Consider the following 10,180-nt stretch of genomic DNA (forward strand, 5'->3'; position numbering starts at 1 on the left):
GGGACTCCAGGCCAGGGGTCTGCCAGGGAAGCCCCTCTCTAGCCAGGTGTGATGTGGAGCCCAGGGGGAATCCAGGTTTCCCAGCCTCTCCCCACGGCCCATGTCTGGCTGTGCGTGTGGCCGTGCCCCTGCCTTGCCTTGCGCTAGAGGCCTACAAGGTACCACAGGGAGAACACTGGGCCGGCGCAGAACCTTTCTGGGCTGCCTACTGTCAAAGTCCCTTACATATCAAATACACTATTACTTAATTAGATTATTTTCTTTCAGTGTAGTTGACGCACAATGTCACACTGGTGTCAGGCTATCATGTCACCACACACTGTCACAGGATCACTGAAAATCCCTGTGCTGGGCCTTTCATCCCCTCTGGAATGGCAAGCAGCCTGCTCCCCCTCACCCATTGCCCTTCCCCAGCCCTCCCCTCTGGCAGCCACCAGTGTGTCCTCTGTGTTTACAAGTCTGTGTCTTTTTGTTTGTTCATTTACTTTGCTTTAGATTCCACATACGAGTGAAATCATATGGTATTCATCTTTCTCTGACTTATTTCACTTAACGTAAAACCCTCTGGGTCCACCCACATTGTAGCAAATGGCAAGATCTCATCCTTTGTTCTGGCTGAGTGATATGCCACCGCACACACACACACACAGCTTCCTTATCCATTCATCTGCCGACGGACACTTGGGCTGCTTCCACGTCTTAGTTATTGTAAATAATACTGCAATAAACATCGGGTGCATATATCTTTCCAAATTACTGTTTTCATTTTCTTTGAGTAAACACCCAATAGTGGAATTACTGGGTCATTTCTCACAGAACTAAAACAAGTATTACTAAAATTTGTATGGAACCACAAAAGACTCTGAACAGTCAAAGCTGTTCTTTCTTGAGAAAGAAGAACAAAGCTAGAAGCATCACAATCCCAATTGAAATCACAAATTTCAACACTGCTACAAAGCAGTAGTCATGGGGCGCCTGGGTGGCTCAGTGGGTGAAGCCTCTGCCTTCGGCTCAGGTCATGATCCCAGGGTCCTGAGATCAAGTGCCGCATGGAGCTCCCTGCCCAGCGGGGAGTCTGCTTCTCCCTCTTCCTCTGCTGCTCCTCCTGCTGTGCTCTGTCTCTCAAATAAATAAGATTGAACAACAACAACAAAAAGCTGTAGTCATCAAAACAGTACAGTACTGTCACCAAAACACACATCAATCAATAGAACTGAAAAGAGCACAGAAATAAACCCTTGCTTATTTGGCCAACCAATCTGGGGCAAAACAGGAAAGAATACACAATGGGGAAAAGACAGTCTCTTTAACAAATGGTGCTGGGAGAACTGGAGAGCCACGTGCAGAAGAATTGACACTGGGCCACCTTCTCCCACCACACGCGAAAACAAATTCAAAATTGATGAAGGCCCAAGTGTGAGGCAAGAAACCATAAACTCCTACTGGAGAGGACAAGCAATGATTTCTCCAACATAGGACATAGCAACTTCTTTCTAGATGTGTCTCCTGAAGCAAGAGAAATAAAAGCAAAAATAAACTATTGGGACTTCATCAAAATGAGAAGCTTTTGCACAGTGGAAGAAACTGTCAACAAAATGAAAAGGGCAGCCTCCCGAATGGGAGAAGATATTTACACATGACATAACTGATAAAGGGTCAGTGTCCAAAATATATAAAGAATTCATACGACTCAACAACAACAAAAAAACCCCAAATCATCTGATGCGCAGAGGATCCGAACAGACGTTTCTCCCAGGACGTCCAGATGGCCAGCAGACACATGGAGTGCCCCGCATCACTGTCAGGGAAATGCAGATAAAAACCATGACGAGGCCATCCCACGCCTCTCAGGATCGCTAGAATCAACAGCACAAGAAACTACAGGTGCTGGCGAGGACGCAGAGGACAAGGTACCCTCATATGCTGCCGGCAGGCATGCAAACCAGTGCAGCCACCAAGATCAAATACCACTGATTTACGTTTGACACACATTTACTGAGTATCTAGTATGTGGCAGCCACTGCTTGGTTATAATTTGTCCCTCTAGTGCACAGTCATCTAGTGCATAGGTCGGGACAGCCTGGACTTCTCTGTCACCGCCCCTCCCCAAGGGATGATCATCTTGGACTGCAGGGCACTCGCCATTCCCGGGGAATCACATGCCCTCCCCAAAATGACACGTGATGAAAGCCATTACAGTCATACCCACGAGTAGCTCATTTTCTGACCAGTCAGGTGTAACAATGGTTCCCACAATACAATGGGCACCTGCAGACCTCACCGTGCAGCTGACCTCCGTGCCAACCTGAGCTGGATGTTGGAAGCCAAGAACAGGCCTCGAGGTGCTTGTGGGCAAGCTGCTCGTTCCCCTTGAGCCTGTGCCCTGGGAGGGAGCAGGCAGAGTGGGGGGGGGGTGTTCAGTCACGTTAGCCCTTGGCCAAGGCCTCGCTTCTGTGACTGCCCCTCAGTGTCCGTCTTCAGCCTCTTGAGAAACAAGGGGCCTTTTTATCTGAGCACCTCTCCTCAGCACTTTCCCTTTCTGGCTCCAGGCAGAATTCACAGCGGTAAGATTTCTAAAATCACTGATGTTGCTTTTTAAAAACTGTGACTTGTTTTGGAAGCGCACTTAGCCCAGCTGTCTGGCATCTGTGCAAGTGCTCAGAGGCCTGCCCCCCTCCCTGGCAGTATCTGGAGTCCTCGCAAAGGCCACAGGCATGTCTGCTCCAAACAAGGCCCAGGGCCAAGGCTGGCGTGGGGCGAACGCTGACCCCGCCCAGGAGACACGGAGGACGGGGAGTGGAGACGGTCCCTTCAGAGGCCCTGACTGCAGTACTGCGACAGTAGGACCCAATCCTACTCTCCAGTTGCTTCTGAAGCCCCACCCCCACGGGGTTGGTCACAAGGTCCAAAAAGGGCTCCCTCTTGTTAGCATCCTCACATCCAAGAACCAGGAGCTTCGGATCCCAAGGATTCCCGAACAGTTAACATTAGCAGGCTATTCTCCAAGGACCCCGCCACAGCCATGGAGCGGTGGTCATCCCTTGGATGCTTTCCCCTTGGCAGAAAGGTGCTTCCCTAACTGCAGGGGTTTGAGTGGTCCCAGGGAGGACCAAGGGTGGGTGCACCAAGTGGAGGCCTTCTTGGGGACACAGCTCCCAGAAGTGGGGACACCGGGACAGGAATAGCCAGCACCATCAGAACCCCGTTTCCCCTGGCTGGAGAAGCCCATGGCAGAGGAAGCAGGACAGCGGCTGGGGCCACTGTCCGCCACTCACTGGCCCTTCCAGCCCTCCAACAAGTCCCTGCTCCCATTCTCAAGGGCAGGGGTGCAGAAGCCCCTCCCATCCTCACTGAAGAGTCCTCTCCTGACTCCCAGAGGTCTTCCTTGCCCTCAGCCAGTTCTCCAAGAAGCCAACAGCCACTCCAGCCCAGTTGCGCCTCACCATCTCACGGCCAAGCTAGAGGCCTGGCTGGCAGCCAGGCCTGGGGTCAACTGTGGTGTAATTCTACATTTCTAAATGTGGCAGATGGGCGCATGTGTCCCCGAGATCAAGGCAATTAGATGTAAGAAGTAAGAGAAAGTGTTTTTGTCACTATCAATAAAAATATATTACTAACGATGGCAAGACTTTTGCCAAAGGAGTCGGCACAGGCACAAAAATAAGCGGAAGCTGCTATGACCCCAGACATCCTCAACGTTCCCTCATGGGGCTGGCCCAGGCACAATGAGGGGGGCAAGGGGAGGGCGTAAATTCTGTCTCTGAGCCTCACAGTCCCAAGGAAGCTGCAGATTCTGTGAAGGCAAAGGGAGGTCTACTGCTCAAATGCTTAATCAGGTCTCACCACATGCAACACACATGGGATTGTCATTCACAGAGCTGCCTGGACTAGACCAGTCCAGAATTCTAAGGCCTACACAGAGCCCCCTGGGGTCCTCATGCCAGCTCCTCACTGGGGCACACTGTGCCATTGAGTTCCTGTGCATCATTCTTCCTTCACCTTGGTCACTCTCTCCTGCTAAAGAGCACAGATCCAAGAACCAGGGGGTACCTCAGGGACCGAGGGCCTTGTTTGTTGACGAGGAACAGAGGCCCAATAAGCAAGGTGTTTGGGCAGGGTCCATAGCTTGCAGACATATAACACAGGGGTCACTGCAGGGCTGAGCCATGGTCAACCCTGACACGGTGCAGCACAAGCCTCGCAGGACTGCTGTAAACCACAACAGATCAGGACCACAGGGTAACCACTGAAGAATTCACCCTGATACCTGGTGATCCCCACGGACCCCTTGGGGCCTGTTCTGAGGACCCCATGTAGGAAATGGTAAAAACTGCTCACGAATGAAGCTAAACCCGAGGAAGCTGCTCTCAGAACACAGACAGTGTGCAGTTCACCTGCGGAGAAGCCCGACCCTCTGAGCCTCCGACACAGAGTTAGCCCCAAGTCCCAGGCCAGGCCCAGCCTCAGGTGAGGGGGTCCTGACACCACAGAGCACATCTGTCCGGTCTTGGCAGGGACACTAGGCCATGACCCTGCCCTCACTCCCGCCCAGGGAAGCTTGCCAAACTAGTCCTCCCAGGGCCTTGGCTGTCATGGCCTCAGGGCAGGGGCCCCATCTAAGTGACGGACTGGAAACCCGCATGCTGCTCATGAGAACACTGCAGAGCTGAGGTCTCCCCCAGCTTCGGACTTCATCTGTCTTCAGGCCATCAGGGTGATGCTGTTTGGCACGATCTCCCAGGCAGGGGATTGGCAGGTGCCCAGCCTAACTCTAGCCCAGCCTGGGGCTGCGGTACTCGTATGGCATGGGTGTTTCCAGGCCAGAGAAACTCTTTGCTGTGAGATCGACATGAACTAGGAACCTTAATTTTTACAGCCATTATCTGCTGCTGAGCTGGGCCAAGAAGAGAGACAAATTCTCTCCCTTCCATGTTATATTCCCTTTGGAATGGCCCAGCTCCTCTGTCAGGGTCACTGTCTAGTCATTCCGAGTCTTCGAGCCTCTGGTCTCGGGATGCAGATGCAGGGGCTGAGGTAGGGGATGCCAGGCCCGACTGTGATCGGTGAAGGGACAAACACACCTTCCCACCAGAATAAGGTCTTAACAGATTGGCAGGAGGGAGGCCCTGCACGCCCTGCGCTGCTTACTGATCTAACATGAACACTGCTTCGCAGGCTGTGAGCCTCACAGTAAGTCACTCCCATGTTCAGGGAAAAAAGCACACAGTGTATCTATAAGCTGACCAACATGTTTCTCTCACTATGTCAACACACACAGGTACCCACACGTATGCAGAGGCTTTTAGGGATTGTAATATCTGCTCGAAAATCCAAGAATTAAAATTACCCTGAAAATGATGGCATCACCTTTTAATTGAAGGACAGAAGCCGGTCACATTCAGAGACTAGCGGGCCTCGTGCAGATAGTTAAAACCATCCTACTCTTTCTCGGTTAACCATCTCCTAATTTCAAGTAACGTCCATGAGTTCTTTAGGACCGTCTGAAATTGTCCTCTGAGGAGCGCCGCCACACCAGCTCATAAGACACACGACCACATGCACCGCTGGATGGCATCTCACTGGATATCATCATCATCAAACAGATCTTCGAAATCTACATAAATGAACAAAACCACATATTAATGGGGCACACAAGGTTAATAATTGAGAATATAACTCCAAAATGAATTACACAGTCATTCATTCTCAAAATAGAGAAAAAGCACTAAACAACCTAAATAAAGGACTTTTCCCATGACAGACTCAATTTTATCCAGCAGAGGTCACCCCATCCACCAGAGAGAGTGGTGCAGGAAGCAAATCTTCTATTTAGGTAACATCTTAAGAAAATGCATGGAGGTGGGGATGAGGTGGAGGTGAGGCAGCTGGAAGGCTGGCAGGCACAGGATCCCAAGCAAGCATGAAAATGCAGAGGGCAGCTGGGAGGAAGGTGCTAGAAGAACTGGGCCAGGCAGGAACAGCTGTCTTTAAGGGAGTGCGACTGATGGTCACACTTGAGACACGGTCCAAGCCCTTCCCAGAGGAAGAAGGGCAACACACTCATAGCATGCTAATTAGTAGGATGGGTGGCACTCAAGGTCACTGTGCCCTTCTATTTACTTGTCTATGGGTTTCCCAAACCATCTACAATAAGCATGCCCTGATCTCACGATGGGGAGAGAAAAACTGAGGGTCTACTCATAGTCCCACGAGTTCAAGCTGTGCAGGATAAACGGTGAGCTGGAAGGAGGGTGAGTGGAAGGCCCTGGTGGCATCTCCATATGCCAGATGTCACAGGCCGTCAGGGAAGGCGGTGTCCCAACCCCCTGTGCTCAGCACTGATGTGGGTGGTCCCACCACAGCAGGGCTGGCCTGTGGTCCTACAGCCCTGTGTACTTTCTCCTCAGCCCGCAGCCACAGCTAACTCCTCTCACCACCTCCCACCCCCCAAGACACTGCCCTCTGATGTGCTCCTAGAAACAAGGCCACCCACCTCTGCCAGGGCTCTCATCATGGCTGTCCCTGCGGGCTGCCATGTCTAACGCTCCCCTACTTTATCAAACACAGTGAGTGAAAAGAGCAAGCCTTGTTTGTGGTCTGAACCCCAGTGCCCAGGGGACCAGAGGTCAGAAGCTCTGCTCTAGGAGCAAACACTCTGGAGAAACTCTATTCAAAGTGCTCATGGCTTTCTCACAGCAAGTGGCTTCCTGAACACAGGGGGCTGTCACAACCTGATGGGGCAGCACACACTTCATGAGCTGTCTTGGTGGGCAGACTGATGCGGTGTGAAGTTCTTCTGTGTTTTTTCCCTTTCCAGGCCTGACCCAGAAGGAGGAAATCCCCACTGTGCTTGTGTTGCTCACGCTCCCTTAGCAGGGCAGCCCAGGTCCCTCCTAGATACCCTTTTGGCAGAATTAGAGGGCTATTTTCAGAAACCACATGAACTCGAACACTAGAACACAGCCAACAGTCTGCAAATCCAGAGGACACGTGGGACCTTGAGGAGATCATCACATGTGGGAGAGGGTCCAGAGGTATTAGACATCACCCCACCCTGCTACGGTAAGGGCCCCCCAAGGTCACCCCATGTGAATGACAGCTTTCACATGGTGGCTCTGGAGACCTTAGAGAAAGGCTGTCCCCATCCTCAAGGCTGCTGGCAGCCTGATGTCACCTCAGTGGAGCGGCCAAGCTCCCTGGGAAGAAAGCACCTAATTGCGCAGCCCAGCTTCTCTTTAGGCAACAACTTGCCGAAAAGATACCAGATAAAATAACATGGACTCAGGCTCCAGGGGAGATTTGGCACATCAAACCAATGTGGCCTGGTAGTATCCCAGTTGCCACCAACTGGTGACAGTTCTCTGTAGTGGCAGGCACCTTGGACAAAAGAAGGATGACAGACAGTGTCCTAAGAAGACTTGTCTTGTGCTCCCGCTCATGATTTGAACCCTTAGTAAGAGTATAATCTGTAGGAATAAGGTCTCAGGAAATCAGAAGACAGCAAGAGAAATAGCCCTCAGCCTGTGGGACAGGGACGCACAACTCAGTTTGCTACCGCTTACCATCCATGCTCTTGGGAAGCAGCACAAAAGCTCTTCAGTACAACCAAGCCCTGCTTTGAGAGAAAAGGGCGAGGAAAGCTGGCTGTCACTGCGAAGGCAGCCAAGAGACCAGAACCCAGCCACACACAGCAGGAAGAAAAGCCAGCCATCCTCTGAAAGCAGAGGTGAGAAAGCCCAGAGGGGTTCCTACACCTGTGTCCCGGGTCATAAGCAACAGACGGGCCTCTGTGACAGGTTCAGGGGGACAAAGGTGTGGCTATAGCTCAAGTCTGACTACTGCAGACTGGGAGCCATTTTACATGACTGTCTCCTGAAAAAGGGCTGGCTGCCGGCGCTGGTAGCCCATGTTGTCATTTTATATAAACTGCACTGAGCTCTGAGAATGGCCCACAACTGGGCTTTCCTGTTCCAGGACCCCAGTCATGTCACAAAGCATTCCACTGTATAACACAAAAGAAACATTCCGATTAAAACTGGAATCCTCAATCCCAGCATCCTTACCATTGAAGAAGTCTGCATGAACTGCCTTCTCATTGGCTGCCAAGTCCATCAGGAGCCCCGTGCTGCCTCCTGCCTGGGAAGGGAGAGGTGACATGGTGTCAGTGCTGTTTTCCGGGAGAATGGGGACAGCACCTTACAGGGCTCACCCCACTCCATGGCAGAGGAAGGCAAGGAATGGAAAGGTTGGGAGGACTCCCAGGTTGGAGTCAAAACTTAGTTTCAGGCAAAGGAAGCAGGTGGGAGAGGTGGCATTCCAAGGAATTATTTTGAAGGTCTCCTTGGGTCTCACCTTCCCCGATTCCTCCTGCTTTTTAAACAGAATCCTGTTGCCCTGAACACCACTTCTCTGTAAACCTTGAGCAGACATTCTAATTCCCTAGAAGACGCTGCCACAGTGGCCTCAACCGAGTGCAAAACTGGGCTGAGGATTTCTCTCCCCTGGATGGCCCTCTGCTTCTTCAGAGAACCACAGCATTTCCATGGGAAACTGACCTCCTGACCTGGGGTTCTGGTTGGGGAATGCCATCACAGCACCCCCACTGCCACAGCTTATGGTGGCAGTAAAACCATGCGACAAGCAAACTCGGGCAACCTGACCCATTCCAGATTTGGGGTGTCTGTAAGAGTCACACAGGGATGGTCAGAGCAGAGGTCCCTGCTGCTGCCTTGACCCCGACTTTCCAAGGCTGCCTGCTCTGACCTTTCCTGGCTCTGGAGTAGCTGGCGTCTCCCATGCTCCTTTTCATGGCTGCTCGCAGTAACCCAAACCCAAGAGAAAAGCCCAGGATTCTCGGACTCCTCTCTTCTCTTCTCAACCTGCCTCCCTTCCTGTTACCATAGCAAGCCGCGCTAACACCACCACTCGCTACCACGTCCAGTCAGTGCCTACTTCCGCCCGTAGGTGCTGCCTTCATTGGGACCCTCCACAAGGCTCCTGTGAGCAGTCTTCCGCTCTCTTGCCTCCAAACCCAATCCCAAAGTCTCCACAGCGACCTGCCCGGAAGCCTTTCACCCCTCTCACGGTGCCCTCCGGCGATTCCGCACGAGGCCGTCGGAGGACCCAGGGAGAAACCGGGGTCTCCTGTTTCATCAGTGGGGTGCAGAGCCCGCCTGTCCCGGCACAGCTACGGGCCGCTTCATGCTCCGCCAAGCCAGCTCTTCCAGCGGCAGTCTCCCCCCAGGCTCGGGCACCTCGCGGCCGGTGTTAAGATGCGGGGCGGGCCCGGCCCTGCCTTCAGGACTCTGACTCCTTCCAGGCCTTCCTCCTGCAGCCCGCCCCGTCCGCCAACACCAGCAGGCCCTGCACCATCGCCTCGTGGGCAGCCTGCGCTGGGCCGCCCCAAGCCGGGAGGGCGCGCTCCTATCCGACACCTCTGGCTTTCTGAGCACTCGGTACCGCCACCCGCCTCTCGCCGCCGTACGGAAATCTCCCGGCGCAGAGACAAGGTCTGCCCCCTGAGCTTCCCGAGAGAGAAACGAGGCCCTGCGGCGGGCAGCGGACCCGACACTAGGGGCTGGGGTCACCAGCTCACGGAACACCAGCGTCGGCCGCAACACCCCGCGTCCACGAAGCAGGGAGACACCTGCCCACCCGGCACCAGCGCCAAAGCCCGGGTCCCCGTGCGAGCGCACAGCCCGGAGCCGGCTCCCGGGCTCCGGCCGCGCCGCCTCCGCAGACCGCGTCTGCCAGGACCCGACCGGGGACCACCGCGCTCGCAGCCCGCCGTCGCCGCAGGGCCCACCCTCGCGCCGCCGAGCACAGGCCTGCCAGCCGCCATCCCCCGCCCGCGCCGGGCCTCGTCACCTCGTCCAGGTCCACGTAGGGCCCGGCGCCCTCGGGGAACATCTCGTCCACCGCCGGCTTCATCTCGTCCGCCGCGCCCCGTGCATCCCCGGCCCACTTCCGGACGACCTGACGCCCCTTCCGGTGCACGCTCGGCCGTGGCGCCTCTAGACGCCCGAGGTCGGCCAACTCTATGGTTCTCCTGGCACCCAGGGCCGGGCGGTCCCGGTTCTCCTGACAGCCGGGCGGGGGAGGCTGCGCGGGGGACTCGGGGGTGACCCGCGGCCACAGACAGCTCGGCCCGAACGGCCTGGGACGCAGAGCAGCGCAAGAG

General features: G+C 54.3%; 1 protein-coding gene across 1 annotated transcript; it reads right to left on the bottom strand.

Annotated features, from left to right (window-relative positions):
* Window positions 1-5,343: 5,343 nt before the first annotated feature.
* COPS9 (COP9 signalosome subunit 9) lies at window positions 5,344-9,961 on the bottom strand. Its single transcript, XM_032857655.1, has 3 exons — window positions 9,868-9,961; window positions 8,064-8,136; window positions 5,344-5,614 (listed from the first exon to the last, which is right to left on the bottom strand). Exons 1-3 carry the CDS (start codon window positions 9,928-9,930, stop codon window positions 5,577-5,579), a joined length of 174 nt encoding a protein of 57 aa, XP_032713546.1. The 5' UTR covers window positions 9,931-9,961; the 3' UTR covers window positions 5,344-5,576.
* Between the last annotated feature and the right edge of the window lie 219 nt (window positions 9,962-10,180).

Source organism: Lontra canadensis, unplaced genomic scaffold, assembly GCF_010015895.1.
Source record: "Lontra canadensis isolate GAN:19392208 unplaced genomic scaffold, GSC_riverotter_1.0 scaffold13, whole genome shotgun sequence".
Lineage (NCBI taxonomy): Eukaryota > Metazoa > Chordata > Mammalia > Carnivora > Mustelidae > Lontra > Lontra canadensis.

Bases quoted from the DNA above. Each gene is read 5' to 3' on its own strand.
- COPS9 (XM_032857655.1), bottom strand. From the start codon at position 9,930: ATGAAGCCGGCGGTGGACGAGATGTTCCCCGAGGGCGCCGGGCCCTAC. The intron at 8,137-9,867 runs GTGACGAGGCCC...CTCCCTTCCCAG, and splicing joins CCTACGTGGACCTGGACGAG to GCAGGAGGCAGCACGGGGCT. The intron at 5,615-8,063 runs GTAAGGATGCTG...TCATTTATGTAG, and splicing joins TCATGCAGACTTCTTCAATG to ATTTCGAAGATCTGTTTGAT.